This window comes from Apodemus sylvaticus, chromosome 1 (genome assembly GCF_947179515.1).
Source record: "Apodemus sylvaticus chromosome 1, mApoSyl1.1, whole genome shotgun sequence".
In the NCBI taxonomy this organism is placed as follows: Eukaryota; Metazoa; Chordata; class Mammalia; order Rodentia; family Muridae; genus Apodemus; species Apodemus sylvaticus.
This window is the reverse complement of record NC_067472.1, coordinates 163,893,157-163,919,960: the sequence shown is the minus strand read 5'-3', so window position 1 is coordinate 163,919,960 and position 26,804 is coordinate 163,893,157. Positions and strand designations below refer to the sequence as shown.

At 41.2% G+C, this 26,804-nt stretch overlaps 1 protein-coding gene across 1 annotated transcript in view; it reads left to right on the top strand.

Moving 5' to 3' along the window:
- The window catches only part of Nell1 (neural EGFL like 1), a 937,387-nt gene that overhangs the window by 469,831 nt on the left and 440,752 nt on the right, over window positions 1-26,804 (top strand). The window contains exon 13 of the mRNA XM_052161842.1: window positions 17,656-17,781. Coding sequence (XP_052017802.1) covers window positions 17,656-17,781 — 126 coding nt within the window. The remainder of the gene's footprint in view (window positions 1-17,655; window positions 17,782-26,804) is intronic.

The window sequence follows — 26,804 nt, the reverse complement described above, 5'->3', positions numbered from 1 at the left end:
TCTGCTTGTTTGAGGCTGATTATTTTCCCCCAGGTCTTATGGTGGTATTTGGCTCTATAGATGATAACTTTCATGTTGCTAGTAGCACACATTTCTGTTACATGGCAGTGAACTTGAGGTCAGAATGATTTGGGCTTAGTCCTGTTACTTTTGAGTTGTAACCTTGGGTTTATGAAGAGGATTTAGAAGCACAAGGAAGAGCAGTGGGAACGGCTATAGTATTGTGAGATACCAACTTCAAACTTTGTCTTTCTTGACCTATTTACTTTGAAAGGAAGTGCAACCATTTTTACCTTCACCTTAAACACATTTATGAATGTTTTTAGTGGGGGATCCTTTGTATCAGTGGGAATTCATAGTGAAGCCAAACCTTGGCTCCTTGAGAAATGACAGAATTTGACTTAGATAAAAGGTGTCTCTGCTCTCTCTTAGGCAGGTGCACTGTTGGTTTATGAGTAGTCTATATCTGCTCTTAGTAGCATATCATCTATTTAAAAGGTGAAACCTCAAATAACACCGAAGTAGATTTCAGTCCTCTACCTGCCCTTTCTGAGTGATCTGATCTTAGCTCTCCAAGCCTCACTTGTTTCCCTTTCTGTAGAATGAAAAATGTATTGCAGCACTCTGTAGCTTATAACTACATATAAGGACTCATATTTGCTGCCTTATATCAGGTGTTCAATAAATTACAGATATTTTCTATACCACAGATTGATTCCCTCAGACAACATTAGGGGGATCCATTATGACTAAATATCTCCTTATTGATAAATACTCTGAAGACTTCTATTGTTAGTGTATATATATATATATATATATATATATATATATATATATATATATTCAGGTTTTCTCTAGCTGTCTATTTATATTCTGTTTACATTTATTGAGTTGTGTATATATGCACATTCCATGGTGTATGTGGATTTGTGTATGCACATTGCATGGTGTGTGTGTGTGTGTATAATGTGTGTGTGTGTGTTTACCTCATAGGATAACTTGGAGTAGTTGTTTTATTGGTTCTTTCCTTCAACTGCATGAGTTCCAGGGATTGGACTGAGGGTGTGGCTTAGGGATAAATGCTCTTACCTGCTGAGCCATCTCCCTGGACCCCGTGACTTGACCAGCCCAGATAAAGACTGCAGACTGTTTCTTAGCATGATGAAGTGTACCTTTATCAGTTTCAGGAAGTTTCAGCTAGCTGAGCAGTTTACATGATGCAATCCCAGTCTAAAGAATTCAGTTATATGAAAAGGGCTTAGTGAATAAACATGGTTTCTAATGCTAAACTCAAGGCACTTGAGTGTAGAAAGGAACGAGGGATGTTTTAGAGGGTCATTTTAATTTTAGAAAATGTAATTTTTTTAAAAGTGAGATTTTTTACTAAGAGACCACCCAGTAGAGTAGTTATTATAGGGCCAATTCTTATTTGATTGACATTCCAGCTCTGATATTTATTAGATGCAATATTGATTCTCAGGTTTTATCCATTACTATATTACAGTTCATCTATCCAATTATCAAAGTCACTCTTTTGTATAATGTAATATAACACATATTTGATATTAGGTCCTGTATATGAGCTGTTATTATGAACAAAGACAAGTAAAATAGCCCCATATTCAAAGAGCAGGCCAGTGGGATAGTGCACATGTGCCTAGCAGTGACAATGTGGCATGACCTTACAGATACCAACTTCATAGAACTTGGGGAGATATGGTGCTGCTTCTATCAGATAGGACGTCAGCTGGGGTATGTATGTTTGGTGGACCCAGTGGAAAGCTTGAGGGATGGACGTGGGGATGTCATAAGGCAGGATCTGCAGGATGGCAAGATAAAAGATAAATTAGAGGGGCATCTCAATCAGAAGAAATGCCCCCCAAAATGACACAGAATATTCCAGACTGTTCTAAGATTACATGACTTGCTTTTATTGTAACACATATTTACTAGTCACTTCATGACTGTTTTGTCTTAAGTCTGATATTAAGATTCCATAGTCTAGCATTTAGTAATAGTGTGGGCTAGGTTGGAACATTAGGAAGGGTTAGAGTTTTGCTGGAGCAGAAGGGTAAAGTGGGGATTAAGGACCCCTAGGAAGATGGCTCAGTTGAGAGTGGCTTGTACACCTGGCTCATGTTGGCAATGCTACCTAAGTATGTTCCTGAACTGTGTCTCTTTGTTTTTCCCTCTGGGATGGTATCAGTAGCAGCACGGGCACTGCCATGAACGATAGGCAAGCTGGTGCACACAGTAAGCCTAGAACAGTGTCAGGAACACAGGATGTAAAGCCTGCTTCCCAGAGTTCTCACTGGTATCTGTCTCCTAGAGAGAAGGAAATATTAAAGCCTCTCTGTTGGGCCTATACACATTTGGAAAACTGATTCTCAATAGTACCTAGTGAGAGTATTTCTACAAGGTAGCACTTTGTCTATATGTGTGTGTGAGGTTAGAAATGGGGAAAGGACAGTTAGAGCGGGATCGGGGAGCAGGAGCGGAGTGGGGAAAGGAAGACACATTACTGCATGTTCCAAAGATGAGTGTGGCTCAGCCTTTGTCAGAGAAGCAGATGGTTTGTTTGTTTGTTTTTGTTTTTGGTAACAAGGTCTCACTGTGTAGTAGCTCAGGCTGTCTTGGAACTCACTTTGTAGATCAGGCTGGCTTCAAACCAAGATATCTGCCTGCCTCTGCCTCCTCAGTGCTTGGATCAAAGGCATGTGCCACTATGCCCCTATGACTTTCAGTTTTTTAAGAGGCTCCTAACTGATGTGAGTTCTGAGAAGGAGTGATTGTCGAGTGCCCAGCCATATAATGGTATCTGTATCTCGCCCATCCAAGGCTCTGAGAGCCTTAGTGGGAGGAGGGCCAGGAAGAAAAATCCAGCTGGAGAGGAGGATGATGTGTTAGGGAATGCTGTCTTCCACGAATAACATGGCTGTTGTGTTCTTTGTTATATGCATGTGTCTTTAGGTATGTGTGCACGCACATGTGCACATGTGCTTGCCTGTGCATGTGAATGCACAAACTATAGTTCAGTGCTTGCTATTGTCTTCTACAACTGTAGTTACTGAGACAAGATCTCTCCCTGAAATTCGAACTTGCCATTTTAGGTGCACTGCCTGGACAGCAAGCTACAAAGGTCCAGCAGTCTCTGCCTTCCCCCAGCACTGGAGTTAGAGATGTGTATCATCACTCTGGCTGGCTTTTATGTCTATGCTCAGGATCTGAACTCGGATCCTCATACTTTCAGAGCAAGCACTTGACCCAGTGAGCCATCCCCTCAGCTCCTATTGCATTCTTGACTAAAAGACCGCAGCCTTACCAAATGTTTCACAGAATGTCCCATCTCTTGAATTCCTTTGTGAACACAGCCATTAGTAGGGGCTGCTTTTCTCTTAACACTCAATGGTCCCTGAGCCCAGAGTCAGCTCAGCTTCTTCAAAGTCAGCTTCACCTTATGCCAAGTATTTTTTCCCCCTCATGAAAAACCTTTCTCCTCAGAACTCTCAGCCATCGCTTACCACACCTGTGACCCTATCTAGTTGTCATCGTTGACAAATCTCTTGGCCTCCTCCCTTGTTCATTGAGGCCTTTGATACCTCATGGCTTGGATTTCATCTTCACAAAAATCCTTGCTATTATTGTGGGCAAGAGTTCAGCCTCAAGATCTTTACCTTTTAGCCTGTGGCCATCTTCACACTCCTACTACTTCCTGCTCTCTTGACCCTCTATTCCTTGAGTGTAATCCTTAAAAATCACAAACTTCAGTAGACTGATGTTCAAGCGGACTCTTGCAGCTCCAGGCTCTTGGATGTTTTCCTTCTGTGTGCAAACTCATTGCCAGTGGATGTCTCTCCCTATCTATGCACACCCTTGTCACACTTGCTGATGGTCTCCTGATGGTCAGACTCAGCCTTGCTTCTAGGTTGATGACTTTAAAATCATCAGTGGTTCCTTAGCTCAAAACATATTAATAATTCTAGATTAGTTCATGTGTTCCTTTACAAACATATAACACTGAAAAAAAAAAAAACAAAACCGAAATTGCTCCCCTCAACAAATGCACAAATCTCATTCATGTTTGTCAGTTCAAATAATTTAATCAACCTTTTTCCAAAGTGAATGCCTATGCTCAAATACCTTTTGACAATGACTTGAAATTTTAGGAAAAATAAATTTAAATGGGAGACAGAGAGGAGAGGCTATAGAAGGACTTGAGGGGTATTTGTTATTGAATGCTATGCTAAAGTATTCACTAAGTATAAAAAAATGGAGGAAGAATGTCAAATGCACATTGCAGTAGTTCTTAGGATTGAGTCCAGGTCTTCACATGACATTCAAGGTCTGCCCATATTCATATTCCTGATTTTTCTCTTAACCAACAATCGCATGCTCACAAATGGGGCTAGTTCATGCTGTGGCTGTTTAATGATCCTTCCTCTGAGGTTTCCTTCCTTCCCATGGCTTATCTTCATCCACCTTTCCTGCCACTTTTCATCAAGCAGGCTCTGTCCTCGGTGCTCCCTGCCCTTCTGGTTTTCTTGGCATATTTCCTTCCAAGTGCCTTCAGCCTGCCTGTGTCCTCTGTCTATGTTTCTCTTGCCAAGTCTCATAGAAGGCATGGGTGTGCCTGCTACTTCTCAGCTTCTGTCACACAGCTTCACTCCTGGCCAGCTGTGCTCCTGAAAGGAAGGGAAACCCATGGTGCAAACATCTACATCACCACCGTGGCCCCTAACACAAAGCAAGGCATGGAAAGACCAGGGAGAGTTTTAATGGCACTTCTAAGAAGGGCCTGGTTGTTCTACCCAAAATTCCTAACACTACAGCAGGCCTCCTTAGCCACAAGCCTGAGGAGGAGGGGGACCCGGGACTCTGACACCATTTTATGCCTCTAGTCTTTTCCCCCAGGTCTGAGAATAGCATTTGAAAATATGTATCTCTCGATTCTGCCTATTTTTACCCTTCTCTCCCTCTTTCTCTTCTTCCCTCCCTCCTTCCTGTCCCCTATTATATTTAGGGGTTATCTTCTAAAATTCGCTAGCCACTATCAGATCTCTGTACTAGATCACTGAATACTTCTAAGTTCTAGCATTGTTTCAGCCTTTTGGAAGTGCTGGTATATGGAAGGCATCATGGCATCTTAGATCTCTTTTTTTCCCCTAAATTGTTTCATTTATCCGAGGTGGGATGACAATTATCTTTGTTATCAAACTATTTATTCAAGGATCTTCTCTTATTTTCACATCCTAAATAAGCTTCCTAAATAAGCTTCAATAGCCTTAAATTCTGAAGCTTTTTTTCTTTAGAGCTTTAATTTTTCATATTCAGGGCAAAGACATTAAAAGAAACTCTCTCTCTCTCTCTCTCTCTCTCTCTCTCTCTCTCTCTCTCTCTCTCTCTCTCTCTCCTTCACACACACACACACACACACACACACACACACACACACACACACGCACATGAAGTGCAGATGTGTCTACTGCCTTCTCATGTTGAAACAGCTATATTAAGATAAAATTCTTAGACTGTTCAATTTAGATATTTAAGGAGGAAAAATTGATAAAATTAACCACTTTTGTATATTAGATGGGTTTTATTATGTAGCTTCAACTGGCCTGATACTGACTATATGAGGCAGATTGCCTTCAGGTTCACAAGAGTCCTCCTTCCTTAGTCTGTTGAGCTCTAGAATTAGTCTGTCATCCCTATGCTTAGCTCAGTTTAGCCATCTTAAGTGAACAGTTTAGCAGTTATAACTGTAACAACCATCACTCTTCTCTGTTTCTAAACCTTTCAGTACCCCGAACAGAAGAAGCTGAACCAGAGAAGTCCTAGTTACTCAGTCCCCCCACTTCCCATCCCTAAGCTCCCACTGTAGTCCTCCATGCTCTGTAATACCAGCCCCCTCCATTTCCCAGCATTATCCAGTGCCTGGGACTCTCTAGCCTTTGGAGTTACTAAGACCTTGCTGTCATCCAGCCTCCAGTATTCCCTATCTCCTAGTCTCTCCCCATCTATGGGATCCCCCTTCTCCCAAAATTCAGCAGCCCCTGGGCATGAAACCAGAAATAACAACAGGAAGTAAGCAGACTAAACAGGGCCTGAGTGAACAGACCAGAGTGTGGAGTGTAGGAGCAGGGCTGTAGGCCAGGATGCTGGAGGTGGGACAGGGCTGTTGGCCAGGATGCTGGAGGGTAGGAACAGGTTATCTCTCCTCACTCCTTCCCTGCTCTGTGACCTTAGTCAGGCCACTTATTCTTTCTTCTACTTTCACTCTTCCTTTGTAGACTTGAGAGCTTAAACAGAATCCACGCACAGGTGATGCCTGAGCACACCAGGGAGCCATACTGTTTACAAGACTACATAAATATTTGCTATTGTTACTTTAGGTGCAAGATTTTTTTCTTCCATTTCCAGTTTTTTTTTTTTTTTTTTTGGTTTGTTTTTTGTTTTTGTTTTTGATAATATAGTCGATCATACTTTGGATTGTTTTCTTTTTCAGGAGAAATTTGGCTACATTCAAATTCTCTTTCTTCTCTATTCTTTTTTTTTTTTTTTTTTTTTTTTTTTTTTTTTTTTTTTTTTTTGGCTTGGCAATAACTGGGAATCTAGACCTCATGGATTTTGAGGATCAGCTTTAACAATTTCTGCTTTTTCTATTCTGATTGTTAGACGTATAAGAATTTGGAATTAGGAGTAATATTGACTTAAGTTTAAGATAGTTGTTTTATCTAAAGCAACCTCCTCTCCTACCATGGGAGAATACAGGAGGAAATTGTAGCTGATAGCCTTGCAGCATGCACATGGTAGGTAAGGGGGAGTGGCTTCCCTGAACCCAGGTTGTGTCTGTCATCTTTGGTCCACAGGAATAAATTGTGCAGCCAGGTGTTTGATTACTTGCTAATTTGATGCCATTGTGAGTCAGAGTTAGACTTTTGGCACCAAGTCATTCATTTTTAGTTTTTATTCATTTATCTTTCTTTATGTTATATGCATCTTTGAGTGTATTTATGCTGTGTGCATATAGAACAAGAGACCAGAAGAGGGTGTCTGCTCTCTGGAGTTCAAGGTAAAGACAGTTGTGAGCCCAATATAGGTACCAGGGACAAAACCTCTGTCCTCTGCAAGAGCAACAAGTACTACCATCTACTCAGCCATTTCTCCAGGTCTACAGTACTTATTTTTTAAACGGCTAAAGTTGGTGCATTTTTCTTCTGGTTGCTGAATAAAAAAGATGAATGAATACTTTGATTACATGCCTACAGGGAAATGGCTGTTTAATAAACTAGGGCAGGTGAATATTATTAGAACAGAGACACTAAGGTGGTTCACAGAGGCTTAGAACAAGGTAGGTGCTATAGATTCACATCCTCCATTGTCTCTTTCCATCTGATTCACTTTTTGGGCCCCTAAAGTGCTCTGCCTATGCCTAGCACAACATGATGTTCAAAGACCCCTTTATGCATTGAGCCTATTCTTTCACCAAGAGGCCTCAAATGGCACCCACATAACCCAGCATCCTGTCCCTTCTTCCCTCCTGGATGAGCATGACTTCTGAAAACCACATCACACTGACATGCAGAAACTTTCAATCTGGCAGACCCTCAACCGATCTTGCATTTCTTTTCCCTTGGTATCAAAGTCAAAAAGATTGCTGTTACTTTTGTGTGTCCGGGGTATTCTGTGATAGCTGCTCTGGCTTACATATCATGAACTTGCACTTTATTATTATTATTTTTTGAGTCCTTGGTCTTGTTGGTTGTTACTGTCATCTACAGTGGACCTTAGGCACACATAGGTTCAGACAGGCTGACGTGTGATTGGAGATCAAGATCAGAGTAATCACTCTTCACCCCCAACTGTCTCTCTCTCTCTCTCCTCACAGACAGCTAATATCAGTGTATGGATATTCTTGAAGGTCAGAAGTGCTGGGACAGGCTGAATGTCATGGACTGTGCTTTCATGATGCTTTGCCACTGTTAGGTGGAATTTGGTGAACTGTGATTCCCAAAGACAGAAAATGAAAATATTACTTTATGGCAGTGTTTGATTCTGAGATTGAGCCCAGCAGGGCAGAAACCAAACATGTTGTCCTGACTTTTCAGTTATCTGATGTAGCTAAATATGGAAAATACTTTTAAAATATCAAACCAGCCATCTTAAACAGAGTGATATAACAGGATGTATTTGTCAATCATTGGAAGATCAAAACATCTTTTGGAGTTTAAATCTGAAGATATTTGTTCTGACTGGCAACATGTTTGTGTGGCACATATGAGAGAATTTGATTCAAAAACCCATTTCCCTAAGCAGCAGAGAAATGGAAAGGCTTATGGTGGGAGGCAGCTATGATGCCACAACAGAGCACTGATGACTGCATGGTGTGAAATCTCAGGAAGCTGTGTTGCTTTTCTGGGGTGTGGAAGTCTGAGACCTGGGTCCTAGCACAGCAGAACTCTGATGAAGGATCTTGTTTTGAGTTATTGGAAGTTGGCCAGCTCAGCCTCACCTAGAAGGGGAAGAAGCTCTATTCTCCAGCATCTCTTCAAAGAGTATTAGTACACCCTGCCAAGGCCTGCTTGCATCAAACCCTAACTGCCTTCATCTCAAGACATCATCATGCTGGGAGCACAGATAGAATTTCAACATGTGCACTTGGGGGGCACAATTCCTTCCATGGCAATGAGCTATGGTGCTTTATAAAAATTGTTTTCTTTCCCTCTCCTTCCCCTCCCTATTTTTATTACTAGTTTTTCTCTTCCCCTTTCCCCCTTTTTCTCCCCATCCTTCCCCATCACCCCTCCTTGAGGCACAGGCATCTGTGAGTTGAAGTGCATTGGCAAATACATTTGGGTTCTCTGGAAATGTCCCAAGGAACAACAGAACCAGTGGTTGAAGATATAAAATGCTAGAGCTTGTGTGTCATCCCAGAAGATGAAAGCTCTGGCCCATCTTTCAGGAGGGACCACGGCATCCAGTTCAGAGATGTGTATCCCATTTCCATACCCTCATATCTGGGTCTGCTCAGAACTATGTGGCATTTCACAATATGCCGAGCCTTTAATTCTTAATGCATTAAGTGAAAGTGGTCCTAACCTGTACCATGTAGATCTGTGAGTACTGAATGAATTCCTTCACATACATGCTCTAAAAGTGGGCCTAAGGATTAAGAGGCCTCATCTGTCTGACCCTCCTGTGCTCTCTTAGGAGAGATTGGGCTGGAGCTTTCTTACCATCTCTGTTCATCATCAAGAAAGTATTTCTTTGTGAGAAGAACACATTTTGCCTGCATACCCCCATACACAGCTACCCACTATCCCCCCATTCATATATACTCATCAACCACTATACACACATATTCATAAACACATATGTAAAACAACAAACATAAAAAACACAGAAATATACATACACCTGCAATGTTCTCACATAATGCATATACACTAACATACAAACACATATATGTATATGCACAAACACACAGATGTAAACACATACATACAAGCACAAAAACACAAATACACACACACACACACACACACACACACACACACACACACACACTTCTCCTTGACTTTTATTGTCCTAGATTCTATAAGCATTGAATTGTTTCCCGCTTGATTTAGGAAGAAACTATAATTACAGATAAATGGAACATGATACAAAGTGCCAATTTTGGAATAAGAATTCCTTGACCTTTGAACATGCTTCCAGCAGACTGATGAGAAGCAATCCTGTCTGTGCCAGAGGGGCCCCTACATCACTACTCTCTATCTCTCATGCTCTGTCTTTCAATAGTGCCAATGGTCAAGTGCAAGGTTTTGTTCTACCTTCTTATATGAGAAAGCATAAAACGGTCCATGTTTTGTCGTCCTCCCTAGATTTTGAAAACTAAGCCTAAACTATGGTTTTTAAATTAGTTTTAGGCTTACAGTACAACTGAAGGCACAGTCATGGCACCCACATCTCCACACATATGAGCATCTCTACCAGATGGTACATTAGCTGCAGTCGGGGAGCTGCAGTCTATGGACCATAATTATCTAAAGCCTTAGTTCATACCAGGACTCATTCTTGTTGGGGATCCTATTAGTTTGGATGACTGACATCAACGGGCAGCCGTCATCTCACCGGTGGCTCGCCCGCTGTGTAGCTGTCGTACTCTAAGCTCTTGCTGGATTTTTATAGTTTCAATTTAGAGATTGCATACGCTTAAACTTTAAAAAAAAAACAAATACTGCCCATAAAGAAACGAAAGTATAGCTGGTTCGAAAATACTAACCAGCTGGCCGCCACTGCAGTGTTCTCATTGTCACAATTGCTGCACAGCCAGGAGGTCAGGCTGGTAACATTGCCCTGCAGGTTATCTTAAGAGTACGCAGCAAGCCTATCTGGAACTGCTATTGTGTGACTATAGGTTATCTTGTCTTAACGGGGGAGATGCCAGTGCAGCTTATAGGAGACCACAGTGAGGGTTCTGGTCATCTAAACGGTCAATTTCAGGATTGTTGTCTTGAAAAGACACATAGGATGTCTACTTGCCTCCAGGAATAGAGAAGGTAGCCTAGGAGCTGTTGCAGAGGAGAGACCTTGAGATGAATTATTAAAAATATTTGAAAGGGTCAAGATCCTTAGAGCTAGTGGGTCTTTCTAAGCTATTGGGTCCAATTCCCCACACATTGACAAGATCTACAATCTCAGGAAATGTAACTTGTTCCAACCACAAGCAATTAACAGAAAAGCCAGGAGCTATGCCAGATTGGCTCAGAGCTCTAATACATGACACAAATGCAGAAGCTGAAATTAAACAAATATCCTGTATGACATAGATGGAAAGTTCTGTTTCGATTCTCAGCACTGAAGACAATTTAAAAAAGAAAGAACAGAATGTAAGTTTTGGCCAGCAAGCCCATGTACCTGATTCACTGCTGAGAGAATAACATGGATATATGTGTTTTTTGATGTCATGTGGACTCTTTCTAAAATTCCAGAGATCCTACATGTAATACTGAAGGCAGTCCCTGGAGGATTTAGAAAGCTTGAGAGAAGATGCCAACAGTTCTTGGTCAGAACATGATTCAAAACAGCTGAGGCATGGTCTTTCTTCCTTTGTTCCTTCCTTTGCCTGAACCCTCCCCCCCCCCCCCCATCTCTGGATCCAGCTTTCTCTGGTTTATTTTTTCTTGCCTAGGAAAGCCTTGCATAATGAGTCTGGATAGATCATATATTATTAAGAAGAATCTTTGCAGTCACCTGTGTGTGCTGCCTAGACCATGCACGACAAGCTAATTTTCATTTGTGCTCTAACTTAATGACAGTGATCCCAATGTGGGTTGGTTGGGGTTCACTCCTACTCTGAAGTCCTGTAGATGGAGGCTGGTGATGTGTGAAGAACCATTCTGTCACATCAAGTTTCATTTGAAAGTCTATAAGTATACATTTAAAAAATGAAAACAAACCACTTCACTGTCCTAGGGACATAAATCATGTGTTTTCATTACCTCAAAAGACCACGAGAAGATGAACTCTAATATTTCAAAGACGACAAGCAATTTATATGACTGAATCACAATCTGAACTCCATTCTACCGGAGCCAAAATACACTGCAGCAAGGGTTCAGATATTTCTTTAACAACAGTGAATAACCATATAAATACCCAGGCATTCTGCTAATTTCCAATTCACTGGAGGCTTGGATGGTTGCAAGTAACTGAAGCAGAAGCTATAGGAATAAATAGGTTCAAGGTTGGCAACAGGATGTACCTCACATTTGGGAGCCTTGGGATCTGGAACCTAAAGTGCAAATATGTGAGGATTTGGTTTAGACAAGCCAAAAACAAACAAACAAACAAACGAACAACAACAAAAACCAAAACTGTGATGTCTAGGTGACATGGCTGTTCCAGAAGATAGAATAATACCTGAACAGATGTCATTGGTAGCATGGGGAGTGGATACAGATTTGGAGATCTGTCTGGTCCTGTACATGTCACAGGCACAGCAGCCACACATGAAGTCATTGGATGAAAATTTAAGTATTAGAACTGTCAGTAAAAAGGGACTTTCCAGTTGAATTCCTTGTCTCCAAATCCAGGTTTTAGTGCCAAGTGATTTTGTGCTTTGGATAAGTGCTGTAATATTCTCTGAGCCTCAGTTTACTTATTATGATCTATGGTACCTACATGCTACAGTGGTCAAATCGGTAAGCCAGTGTTGAGATGCTGCCTATGGGGTGCTGAGCATGGTGCCTTCTGTGCACAAACAGCAGATATCGTCCTTCATCAGCTGTGGTGCTGGTCCTAGTCTCAGCACCAGTGTAGCCCACATCACTGTCCCCTTGAATCTCAGCAGGTGTCAGGCTAACTATGGTTCCACTCAGCATCTTCATAGGGCAGACTCAAAAACCTTTTATCTGGAGCCTGCATTTGGGTGTTCAAAACCACTCCAGGTTGTCACTCAGACTCTGCCATCTCTTGCTTCCTGGCATTGGGGAGAACATTATTTTGAGAGAGATCACTGCTCCAGAGTGTTTTCTTCCACCAGAACCCTTCCCTCCCCAACAAGCTCCAGCAGTGGGTCTCACCCATGAAAGAAGTCTTCCTGTGCTGTTTGGGGGCCAGGCATGCCCTCCCTGCATGGCGACCCATTCTTTTGACCAGTATCTCATGGTTTTTGCTCTGTTTCTAATTATACATCACCCTTTATAGCCCTTTTCTCTATGAACAAATTGCAATGTTAGTCCTAGGCCCACTTTAAAATAATCTCAGTTATGTAGGGGGAAAGTTTTAAAAATATCAGCTATTTCTGGAGGTTGTTTTCTCTGGGTCTCCCAGCTCTTTGAAGATGTTAATTCTGTTTTGATTCTCCTTTTAATCAGATTTTCTTTCTGAAGCCCTCTTGAGTCCTATTGAAACTGTATACTGTTATGCCTTTCCCTGAAGATGGAGAGAGATAATATTTATCTTGGCAACACTTTGCTGCCCCACCCCCACTCCTAACCCAACACTATAGAAATTGTTACCTCCTCTCTCTCTTTCAGGGACCCAGAGAGGTGACCCCATTTCATTCTCTTCTCCCTCCCCTATGCCTGTACCACAGCGGGCCTCTTTCATGTGGTGGTTGAATGAAAGCTGAACAACCAAGATTATATTGTGGCAGTTTGATTTTCTAGAGCATTTTTTCATCTTTATTTGGTGCTATGTCATAGAATTTTTAGACATGCAAGAGCCAACATTACAGGCATGAGCTAAAACCAAAGCTGACTAGAAGACATTTCAACAGAGCAGCTGAGATGCTTAGGCCGATGAGTCTTGCATGACTTATAGAGAGCAAGAGTTTGGTTAAAAGTCTGTGAGAAATCCTCTCTAGGTTTTCGTAACTACTCCCTTCTTTGCTGTTTTGAAAATCCTTTTTTGTTCAAGGCCTTAGATGTCTATGAAGTAAAGAGATGGGTTGGTTTATTTGAGCCAAAGAAAGCATGCCATTCCAAATGACTCCTTAGAATCCAGAAGAAGTGGTAGCCTCCCAGCCATCCTAAAGTGGCCTGAGGGAAACGAGCCAGGAGTCTCCCTTGGAAAAAGTTGATAGGCATCCATGGCAGGCAAGCGTTCACTGCGGGCAGCAGCCTAGTTGTCATCTGTGGCCATGGGTGAAGATTGAATCACCTTAGAGGCAGGTCCTGACTAGTTTCTCATCTTGAGGAATGGTTGGGCATCCCAGCAGAGTGAAAAGGACGTCAGTGTGGCTGTGAGCAAAATACCAATGTGATTTAGCCCTCAGCTTGGCCTGCTCCAATCAATTCTCTCTCCTACAGGCCGAGTGATATTTTAAAAACAGAAATTGGATTGTGTCACTGCCCTGATTAAAGTCCGAGCTCCTTGATGTGGGCCAAGAGGTCTAGTGGGAACTCGCCTGGGCTTTTCTTTCTCTCCAGCGCCGTTTTCAGCAGGCAAAGCTTCGTGTAACAGTCTCCAGGAACAGCCTCTGCCGTGCCGTGCAGCATTTCTCTCCTCTGTTTCACTCCTGCTTCTTGTGTCAAATGAATTGGCCCCTCCACAGACTTCTTTCTACACAGAGAAATGCTCTGTGACCCTCCTTTGTGACCCTTCTCTGTGACCCTCTCAGTATGTAAAGTACCTTGGGAGAAAGTTGCCGATCTTTGGCAAAATGATTTTCAAGGTTTTATAGGCTGTGAGGGCCAAAGTGGCTGTTTGCTCGTTATTCTACTGTCAGGCTCAGTAAAGGCTAATTAATGTTTTTGTTTTAACTATTTAAATGCTTTAAAAAGTGGTGTGTGTGTGTATGTGTGTGTGTGTGTGTGTGTGTGTGTGTGTGTATTGGGGGGAGAGAGCATGTATCTCTGAGCGAAGATGCCTGTGGAGGCCAGAGGAGGTTACAGGATCCATTGAAGCTGTAGTTACAGTAGTACAAGACACCACATTTGTGTGTCGGACACTGAATTCTGGTCCTCTAAGAGAGAATTATGTTTTCTTAACCTTTGAACCATTATGACCAGCTCCCAGAGATGTAGCTTAGACTGGCTTCAAAGCCACGACCCTCCTGCCTTCACCTTTTCAGTATATACTGCCATCATACACCACCACAACTGATTAATTAGGGTTCTGAAAAGTAACAGTTCAATGATTTTTCTCTCTCCTGACTCCACAGAGACTTAAAAGGTTTCTTCTATAGTTTCCCCTCTGAATACACACCCCATTCCCTACCTAATAAATTCATAACCTTCTTTTAAGATCCACATTCAATCTCCTTCTTTGAGGTAACTCTTTGTCCTGGTTGGAGAAGGTTCAAGGATGTATCTCAGTGAGAACATATTTCTGTATCATGTAATACATTAATAATGTCTGTTTGATGACCTGCTGTAACTTAGGGGGTCTCTTCTTGAGCCCTGAGTATGTTTCTGTGGTTTCTAAGTCATCAACAAGCAAATGTAGGGGCAGATGCTGGCTTACTCTATGTTTCTACCCTGACTCTTACACTCAGATTTCGTATGTAGCCATATGGCCATGCTTAAATGAGATGAAGAAGTGAAAGTATGATCCTGCCGTGTCCAAAAATAAGAAAAGAATGTATGAACAGTGCTACCGCCACAACCTGACTTTATACCTGGCTTCTCTAAGGTTACAGCCTTTCACTTCCAACAGCTTATCCATCACCATGCTATGGTCGTACTAAAGGCTTGCAATGAACAATAACAATAAGCTGCTTTCTGTGCTAGCTAGTTTTATGCCAACTTGATAAAAGCTATAATCATCTAAGAGAGAGGAGGGAACCTCAACCGAGACAGTTCCTCCATATGATCCCAGCTGAAGGGGATTTTCTTATTTAGTGGGCGGTGGAGGAGGGCCCAGCCCATTGTGGGTGGTCCCATCCCTTCGTTGATGCTCTTAGGTTCTATAAGAAATCAGGCTGACCTATTTATAATTGCCAGATGCTGGAAAGAACCCAGGTATCCCTCAACAGAAGAGTGGATGCAAAAAATGTGGTATATCTACACAATGGAGTACTATTCAGCCATTAGAAACAATGAATTCATGAAATTCTTAGGCAAATGGATGGAGTTAGAGAATATCATACTAAGTGAGGTAACCCAGACTCAAAAGGTGAATCATGGTATGCATTCACTATTAAGTGGATATTAACCTAGAAAACTGGAATACCCAAAACATAATCCACACATCAAATGAGGTACAAGAAGAAAGGAGGAGTGGCCCCTGGTTCTGGAAAGACTCAGTGAAACAGTACTCAGCAAAACCAGAACGGGGAAGTGGGAAGGGGTGGGTGGGAGGACAGGGGAAGAAAAGGGGGCTTACGGGACTTTCGGGGAGTGGGGGGGGGCTAGAAAAGGGGAAGTCATTTGAAATGTAAATAAATTATATTGAATAAAAAAAAAAGAGATCAGGCTGAACAAGCCACAGGGAGCAAGCCAGTAAGCAGCACCCCATCCATAGCGTCTGCATCAACTCTTGCCTCTAAGTCCCTGCCCTTTTTGAGTTCCTGTTTGACTTCCTTTGGTGATGAATGGTGATATGGAAGTGTAAGCCAAATAAACCCTTTCTTCCCCAAGTTGCTTTGGCCATACTGTTTCTTCAGAGCAATAGCAACTTAAATGAGGACACTTTAAAAGCAAAGCACAAAAGTGTGGTGCTGGCACTATGACTCTGGTCCTCTATCAGGATTCTCTGGAACACTCCCTAAGACACTGACTAGCACAGAGTTCGTTGTTGGCTGCTTGAGTTCTTTCATTACATTTTCATGCTTTTTTTCTCATACCAGGGTTACTAGAGTCTTGTTAACTGTGGGTCTCCTCCTAAGACCTCAATTACCAAACAATAACTCTTATTTACAGGCTGACAGTTCTTTAGGACTGAAACGAGTCTAATTTTATTCCACTGTGCTTTATTGGGAAATAAATCAAACTATGTTTCTTTTAAAAAAAAAACAGATAAATGCGTTTTCTAGTGACTTGCTATAGCCATTTTCCTTCTTTTCTATAAATTAAAATATTTGGATGTCAGTAATTATTGAATAAACTGGATTTGACTATTTTCAACTTCAAGGGCTTTTCAGCTGACGTTATAGCTAATAAGAGACTTAGGAATTCAAATCCCACGTGTAGCATGTTAAGTGGGATGACTCTGACAGATAATTTAACTTCTCTGAACCTCATTTTCTAGACTTTAAAATTGAGGTGACGTGTATGCTTTGATAATGGAGTTACATTCGAATCAAGCAGTTGATACTTGGGAGGTACAAAGCATTTGGTTCAGAACTGCCACACAGGGCAAGCTGATGAGGGCTTAAAGGTTCAGAGTATCAAATGACATCTCTGTTAGTGACTATCAGACCCTGAACTAGATCTCACATTTTCTGTCTTGGATTTCTGTGTTGTTTTAACAATCCCGCCAATAATTATGTAATACTACTTTGAACACAATGAACATAAATCAAAATTTGCAAATATAACTTCTAGAAAATCCTGGACCCACTGTTTACAGTGGTAAGGTATTTTGATCTTCATTAGGAATTACTTATGTAGAAAGCAGGTGTCTCTCTGACCTCCATCCCAAAGAGAATGCTATGTTCTGTTGAATGAGCCCATCACCTGATACACATCTCCAGGTCAACGTGCTGATTTTGCATCCCAAAACAGTTGCTATTTTCAATCTAGGTTACAGTGTGGAGGACATGGCTGCAGCATCATTTGCTAACAGATGGATTAACGCATGTCTCAGTCAGACACAAGCAGAGAGGGACTGGATTCCTTGATCTCGCTGATGAAAGCTGCAACATGTCCACTGAATGCCCAGTGCATGTTAATGGGCCTCAGTGTGGCAGATACAGAGCTCCTTGAGTTGGAGCATTTAACTAGAGTTTCTCCCTTAACAACTGGCTTCATCTTCACCCTTCTTGGGTTCTCAACTGTGATACCACCCCATGCATCTTTCTAGAATACTTTCAGCTCAGAATGGGGTCTAGTGCATCAACTGGTTTGTCACCTAAGTGTGTGAATTTAATGCACCTTGCTTTTACTCCTGACACCAGTGGTCATTGCCTTCCACAATTTCATTACAGGGCAATTATACTCTGACCCGATTGCTCCACTAACCATACTTTTCTTTCCTCTTTTTTAGATATTGATGAGTGTGCAGCTAAGATGCACTATTGTCATGCCAACACAGTGTGCGTCAACCTGCCGGGGTTATATCGCTGTGACTGCATCCCAGGATACATCCGTGTGGATGACTTCTCTTGTACGGGTGAGCAATAAGATTCACGGCTGCTTTGCTAAGTCATCCTTGCTCTGTACCATCCCTGTGTCATCAGCGTTATCCCCTCATGCAGAGTTCTGCGATTTACCCTCGCATTCTTTGTCTGACTTGCTTCAATATCATCTTTTGAGAAAAGGAAGCAATTTTATCTGCATAACGGATTTCCACAGCCAGTACTGACTGGGTGTGAGAACAGATACAAACAGGTTATGTGAGTTGAAATCAAAGCCCCAGTTGCCTATGGTAACACCGAGGGACCAAGGGATGGGAGTTCTAAAAATAGAAAGTGTCACACTATTCTCTTTCCATCATGATGAAATGGGTATTCTTTTGCCTATAAGAAAATGTGACAAAAGATAATCATTAGATTGGCAGGGGTGGTAAGTGCATTTAGTGGTCAGAGACTCTGCATTTGGAAGCCAGTCAGGATTACTTAGTTAAGGTTTACTTATTGTCAGTTTCTCTTCTCCTCTTTTCTCTGTGCTAAAACATTAGCCTGCAGCTCCATGGATTTAAGTCCCTGTCTCTGTATAAGAGGCACTGACATGTCATGTACCTAATTTGTAGTTGTATTGTACTTCTGTGTATGTGTATGTGTATGTGTGTGTATTATGTGTCTCTGTGTATATGTATGCATACGTATAGGTTCATAAACTTTATGACTATAAAATTATCTTGAATGCAGCATCTTTTGGTTTCTGCCCTCAGCAACTATCTTTCTCTTGAGTTTCTGAAATATGCATTTCATCTGTTGTTCAAGTTGACAAGAAGTCAGGTCCCACTTAACATGTGTATGACAAATCTCTTAATTTCCTCTCATTTCTGCATTTAAAAAAAAAAAAGCTGTCAATAATGGTATAATGTGCCCAGTTTTTTAGAGGTAAGCATTTTAAGGCTGTGCCTGATTCTTTCTCCTCCCTTGGAGCCATGGTTGATTGCGTCTGTATTCCTAGTTTTATGTGACTCAATCTTCCCACACTGCCACTGTCCTGAGCCTGTTTACTTCCACACACAGCTGTTCCATTCAGACAGAATTGTCTGTCTCCTACTCTGCTATAATCCATTCTTCATAGAGCAGCCAGAGTACATTTTTAAAAAGATTTATTTTTATTTCTTTCTGTGTGTCTCTCTTTCTGTCTCTCTGTCTCTGTCTCTCTCTTTCCTGCCCTCTGTGTGTGTCTGTTCATGTGTGTGTTTCTGTGTGTGCGCGTATTCCTGTGTACATGCATGTGAGTGTTTTCAGTGGCCAGAATGAGCACTGGACCTTTCTTCCCCACACCATGGAGCTGGAGCTACAGGTGTTTGTGATTTGAGTACTGGGAGCAAGCTCTGGTCCTCTGGGCGAGCAGCAAGCACTCTTTTCCACCAGGCCATCTCGCCAGGCCCTTGGAACACATTTCTATGAACTGAAAGTATACAAATGTGCTCAAAATTCTTCAGTATATCTCTGCACACAGAAAATCCAGTCGAATCTTTATATTCCAATGGAGAATCCTGGTGGCTTTATCCTTTCTGCCTCAAACTTTTTTGTACAGCATTTTCCTCCCACCTTACTCTCACAGGATGCTGACCTTCACTGAATCTTCTCTTTCCAATGAGCTTGTTTCTGCATTGGCTGTCACTCCCTCTTGGAAGCTTCTGGAAAGCTCTTCATACTGGGTTTATACAGGGAGTTCTGCCCCATTGAAATCTCAGCATAAAAATGAGGCTTCCACTGAGTAATGTAAATGACTAAATAGCCCCTTGCATTTACCCTGTCATGACATCTGAATTCAATCCCATGAGGACTAGATGATAATGTAGAGCATGTTTTAATATATAATATATGCATATATATATGTTTTTTCATTTGTTTTTCTACACTGTCTTGATGATCTACAACAATTGCCTGATGTAGACAGTGCTCAGTGAATATTGTAGAGTAAATGAATGCATTGAAATAATGTACCATGAGCGACCTTTCTAGTTCAGAAATCCTTAGATGTAAAATCTATCGCACAACATACAAAAACTTAGTTTGTATAGTATATATAAAGTAGTTGTCTTAGTTAGGGTTTCTATTGCTGTGAAGAGACACCATGACCACAGCAACTCTCATAAAGGACAACATTCATATGGGGCTGGCCTAGAGTTTCAGAGGTTTAGTCCATCATTGTCATGGCAGGAAGCATAGTGGCGTGCAGGCAGACATGGTGCTGGAGAAGGAGTCGAGGGCTCTACATCCAGATTGGTAGGCAGCAGGAAATGACTGAGATAAACTTCCTTTAACAATGCCATACCTACGTGGCAATACGTCCTAATAGTGCCACTCCCTGTGAGCCGATGGGTGTCATTTTCTTACCAAGCACCACAGTAGTTAATGTGACACTTAGCCAGAAAAAGATACTGTGCTGTTAAAAATAAGCCTAGGCATGAGAGATTTCACAGCTTCATCTCTTACTCCTGTTCATCTGCTGAGGATGAACAAGAGAGCTCAGACTAGCATTGCTTTGGGGTTCAAGCTAATGCCAGGGTCACTGTGATAAAAACTGGAGAAAAAAAGAACATGGGGTCCCCCTGTAGTTATGAAATACCCAGTAGGAGGTGATGCTAACCCCAGCTCATTATTAAGCTGTATCTGGAATTTCTGGACACAAAAAGTCGAGGAAGTGCAACCCTGTGGTGTCTTCTGGAGGAGAATCAGACATATTGGGTCCCTGTGCTAATGAACACTATAAACTGATACTCGGTTCTCAACATAGTTTTCCTTGATACCGGAAGCTCTCTATTGATCATTTTGCTGCATTAGTTGATGATGTAATAGAGAAGATAGTCTCAAAAACTAAGGTAGAAGATGCACTCAGTAGTGGGTAGCTTGCCTAGCATGTGAGGCCCAGTGTTCAAGCCTCAGAACTGCAAAGTAAAACAAAAGCAAAAGTGCAAGGATAAGCTCATGACATTACGTATATGAGAGAGGTACCAGCAAACAGTCATAGGGAAAGGGTCCGTAGTCTTCAAGAAAGAGTACTAATTATTCTTAATTTTGCAAGCCAGAGGAAGCTACTGGAATTAACTGGAACATGTTCACATGTGGTGAATACATTACCTTAGAATTTTACAGTGGACAGTTGGGATGGGAAGGGACCTCTGACAAAGATCGTAAACTGAGTTCCTGGAACTAGGGCATCTACCTTGAAAGAGGCTAAATATAGTGCTAAATATAGTGTTTATTGTTCAAGAATGGAACTTGTCTCCCACCTAATATTTGACATTTGCTTATCTATTGATGAAGACTTCTTCTTCCCTTAAGTCATAAGTTGGTGATGAAACAAAAATGACATGTGATAGATTTCTGCCAATATTTATGTGTGCGTGTGTGTGTGTGCACGCGCGCGTGCGCACGCGCGCGCGCATGTGCACGCGCGCGCGCATGTGCACATGTATATCATATTTCTAATTTCTAGATGACAATTTGCTGGAGAAGTTGCCAGGCTAGAAAGTATCATGATTATCCTAAGAGTTTTGTATAACATTTTTGTATTGTTTCCAAAAATCATGCTGTCTCCATTCTGGATCAATTATCTACTGTTGCTCTTCCTGGTGGTTTTCTAGTGTGTCAAAGTCGTAGCTGTTTCTCATACTTTGCTGTCTCTTCCATGCAGGACTCATCAGTCATCATTTATTAGGCATTTGGTTAAGATCAAATGGAGACCTCAGTAGACATACTGAAAAATTTCATGTAACCAATAATTAGTGAGTCTGTGCCCACAGAATTCATGGCTAACGAAGGGTCAGCTTTATATTGAAGAAGCTATTTAATTACCAACAGAAATAGTCCATTTGCCAAACCAACCAATCTTCTGTGGGTAGATGGGAGTAGATAATTACCAGATGTTAAATACTTTGTGGTCTTTACTCCTTAAAATACATAATGTAAGGGTCCTGCACTACCTGTCTCAAATGCTTTATGCTAGAAGTCCTCTCAGATACCTTCACTTGAAACTGGTCCTGGGAAAGAAAAGTCAAGTAAGAAACAGGTATGTAAAAAGAATTCATTCGTTTTTATTTTATGATTTTTTTCTTGTTAAAATCTAGGGGAATGGAGGTTCCCAAGTCCTGACACTATTACTGGGGCTATGGAGTGCTCACAAAAAGGGACCGAGCATGACTGCACTCCAGTCAGACCCAACAAGCAGCTCAAGAGTCAGATGCAGATATTTGCACCCAATCAATGGACAGAAGCTGCTGACCCATGTGGTTGAATTAGGGAAGGCTGAAAGACGATGAAGAGAAATGTAATCCTGTAAGAGAACCAGCAGTCTCATTTAATAGGGTTCCCCAAGATCTTGCAAACACTGGACCCCCAAACAGGCAGCTGCTATGAGGCCCCCAACACATAGAGTAGAGAACTGCTGGGTTAGTGTTCATTCAGAGATAATGCACCTAATCCTCAAGAGACTAGAGGCCCCAGGGAGTTTAGAGGTCAGGGGTAGGGGTGGGGACATCCACATGGAAACGGGAGTGGGGAGGAGGTACAGGATGTGGAACAGTCAGAGGGTGTGGAACAGTCAGAGGGTGAGCTGGAGGTTGGGGGAATAAAATATGGAGTGTAAAAAATTAAATAAAAATTTTATCATATATATATGTATGTATATATATATATATACACACACACACACACACACACACACACACACACACACACACACATACATACATATGGGGAAAACAGACCTGGAGCTCTGTTAGTAAAATGCTTCCTTGACAGGCATAAAACCCAGGACTCTATCCCAAGCACTATATAAAACCAAGAGTAGTGGCCCCCATTTCTAATCCAGCACTCGGGAGGTGAAAGAAAGTTAAAGGTCAAGGTCATCCTTGAGTTATAGTGAGTTTAGTGAGTTTGAAGCCAGCCTGGGCTATCCATGACTCCCCTGCGACCCCTATCTATCTCCTTACCTTCCTACCTCTCTGCTTATAGGGTAACACCACTCCCAGAGGTTCACAGTGAGAAAAGTGTTCTAAAACCTGAAAGTCTAACTCAGTAATTTCTCTTGGAGAGTCAAGGCTGTCTTTTACAACTATTTATTATGCATCAGTTTCTTGAATAATTTTCACTGGGGTATTTGAAGCATAAACTCTAACACATTTGACTTTTGACTCTGTGCAGGGTGGAGGCAGTCTTAAAAGTGTTTGCCCTGAAAGTTGTGCCAGTCTGGAGCCGTGTCTGTGCTCTCTTGAGGTTCTTTAGTGGCTCCTGTATGAATTGTGAAAGGACAAGGGCCACTGTATAGCTTCCTGTGTGAGGAGAGACTTCTGAATACTGTTTTAATTTTTGAAATGGTTGACAGGCTTGATTTATTGGCTTCTGACTTTCATTTAACCCCAGCCAAACTCCTCATGCTGTGGCTGTTTGCTAAAATGTTCTCATTAGAGATGCAGGCAGGTTTAAAGAGATTCTCCTGATTTACAGCAAAAGCATGTGACAATAGGACAGGTGCTTAACAGTAATGGGTAAGCATCCATTTTTATGCCAAAAACTTCCCATGAAGGTAGGATATAAAGAGAAAAAGTAAGATAAATACATCATGTGATTCCTATTACATCACTAAAGAGATTTTTATCTTCTTAATATTGGTGTGGAAGAAACCTTGAAGGAAGCACATGTTCGAAATACTCAGATAAAGCTTAACGAATTAGACATAAAAGTCTGTTAACTTAATGGCTTGAAACGAAGAGAGGTTAGACAAGTCCTTAAAGCCCTTTGAGGAACAGTTAGCTGGTAGGGATTTTAGGATTGTTTTCTGGAATACATTTTTAGCATAAGGCAGATGATATACACATCATTTCCAAATGTCAGGTGGTTGGCATTTCCCCATTTAATATTCCATGCCATGTGAACTTGAGAGAACATTCGTCAAGTTGACGGGATGGTGTTGTCAAGTACCCTTGCCTTTTGGGTGCATGGTGTGTGCTTGCTTCAGGATGCTTGCAGTTTTTATTTTAGGCTGTCTGTCAGCATTGAGGGGGGCATGTTACTGGAGTGAATACTTGTTTTTGGGTTTTAGAAGAGGTGATACAATGCGGAAATGCAATGAATCTAAGCATTAGTCTAGAAAACCTTATCACTAATTAGATTCAATAGGCTATAAAAATAATGAGAGGACATGACGTGAAAGAGAGGGATTTGGGAGAAGAAAAATATAATGCAAGTATGGGTGAAAGTTTAAAAGAATTAAGAAATCCATAAAACCAAAATTCCTATGCCAACTAAGAGTATAGAATATGTTTATTAAAGATAAGAGGAATCACATGTCAATATATTGAATAAGAAGTCACAACAAGAAGTGCTTTTCTGGATATCTAAATATTTACCTAGGAGGTTTTACTACTTTAAAGAGATATTTGCCTTTTACTTTGATTTGTTGGTTTGATAATTGCCTCGCTTTTTCTTTCCTTTATTTAAAGAAATAAGGGGACCCCATGGTCTACCTACCCCACCAAAGCAGGAATGTGACTATACTATATTAGCACTCTAAAATTATAACTGGTTAGGACAGAGATGGCCAATCTTACCTCAGATACATCTGAAACATTTTAAAAAGAGAGTTAGTTACTCTCTCCTTTGAGACTTTGACTTCTTTGGGGTTAAGATTGGGAATGAACCTTTGTACATTAGTTGAAACATCTATATGTGCAGTCAAGGTTGGGGGTTGCTGCTTCAGCAGAGAGCAGAGGAAGTCAGCATGTGGAGAGAGAAAAAGTAAGAAGAACAGATAATTATCTTCTATATTGTAAATTTTTTTAAAAAAAATCTTAAAATGGTGTAAAATGGTGGCAGTAGACATGGAGTTGGATACACAGTAAAAGCAGAAATTCAATCAGTGTTTAAAGGAAGGCCTTATGTTCAAGGCTGCACTTTGTAATGAATGGGGCATGGGAAAGAAAAGCATCATGTGATGTCCTCGAAGGTGGGAGAGATCCAACTGTGTCATGTAGAACAAGCTGGGTATCTGCATAGTGACTTTGTGTTGTGTGTGTCATATTCAACACTCTGTGGATTGGCTATCTGAAATCCTATAGAGCTGACATGACCCAAAAGCAGTGCAGTCTTCCCACCATAACCAGGCAACTCAGGTCCCAGTACCATTCCAGGGGAATTTAAAAATTATACAGCAGTGAATTAATTACACATCTTTGGACTAGAAAAGTCCATTTATTACAATTGAACAAAGTCAATGTCAAAAAAGGAGAAAAGAATGTTAAGTCTCTCTTAAAAGAGATTGCAAAGGTGAGGAAATTATTGCCAAGCATAGTCACTTAGGTTATTTTAGTTTTCCATATGTAATACTGGAAAATTCAATGTTAATATCATGCTGAGATTAATTCAGTCTCGAAAATGCATGTCAGAGAGGCCACTAGAGAGTGTTTAGCTTGAACTTTTATGATGGAAGTCATTCTGAAGGACTGTTGGGCTTCTTTGTTGCTTTAAATGGTGTTCTTTTTCACCCTGTCTGTGTTATGAAGGAGCTGAATCACGTGGGCCACTGTAGAGCAACCAGGACAAATGATGGAGCTCACCCCTGGGGCGTTTGTGCACAAACCTATTAAGTACTATGCTGCCCTTGACCCAAATTCATCATAAAGGCTTGTGAATATTTCTGTACAAGCTATTGTTAGAGCTGTTCTTTCAGAATGACAATTAATTTTCACATAAAGGGGTTTGATTAAGAGTACTCCAGCACTTAAGAACTGTATAGACAGTGTTACAGTCCCACCACATCTGCATCTGGGTCATGAGTAGTTGTTTCTCTCTAACCTGGATTCCTGTCTTGTATTCTTTATTTCCATCCAAAGGATATAGTGTGTGTGTGTGTGTGTGTGTGTGTGTGTGTGTGTGTGTGTGTGTGTGTTTGCATTGCTTATCTATCTATGACACAGAGAGAGACAGAAGGGGGGAAGAGCGAAGTCTTGTGTTCTTAAGGTTATAGTCTGATACTTATACAGAGAGAGGATTGTGATATATGATATGCATGTGCGAGTATATATAGATACAGAGAGAGGATTAATCTAGGTGATTATAACAAATAAATAAAAAAATATACAACCAAACCCAAACTACAGTCAGTGAGTTAGCTGTCTTGTGAGGCAAGCTCATTCTCACATAACTCACAAGCTAGAGACATAGCTTCTCTGTTAAGTCGACCCCTCCATTTCCTCTTCAATAAAATTCTTCTAGATTTTTACTCTATTTTTCTATTGTGATACTTTGAAACCTAATCATGTACTTTTTTTTCTATATTCTTTGTTTACATTCCAAATGATTTTCCCTTTCCTGGTTCCCCCTCCCCATAAGTCTCATAAGCCCTCTTCCCTCTGCCCACTCTCCAACCCCCTCCCACTTCTCTGTCCTAGTACTCCCCTACAATGCTGCATCAAGCCTTTCCAGGACCAGGGCCTTCTCCTTCCTTCTTGGGAATTATTTGATATGTGAATTGTGTTTTGTGTATTCAGAGCTTCTGGGCTTATCAGTGACTGCATTCCATGTGTGTTCTTTTGTGAATGAGCTACCTCATTTAGGATGATATTTTCCAGTTTCAACCATTTGCCTATGAATTTCATGAATTCATTGTTTGTAATTGCTGAGTAGTATTCCATTGCATAAATATATCACATTTTCTGTATCCATTCCTCCACTGAGGGACATCTGGGTTCTTTCCAGCTTCTGGCTATTATAAATAAGGTTGCTATGAACATAGCAGAACATGTGTCCTTATTGCATGCTGGGGAATCCTCTGGGTATATGCCTGGAAATAAAACTTTTCCAAATGTTACAGCTGAACTCAGCCGCATCCCAGACTCACAAAGGAAAGACCATTCCTTTTTCCCTGTCACTTCTTGGGACTCAGAATGTCTTTATCTGAAGTGTCACCCTAGTAGCTTTACTTCAGTGCCATATTCACAAAAAAGTAGTTTGGTATATTGGTTCATAAAATGTATCCTGAAGAGGTGAAGAGCATGGCCTTGAATGA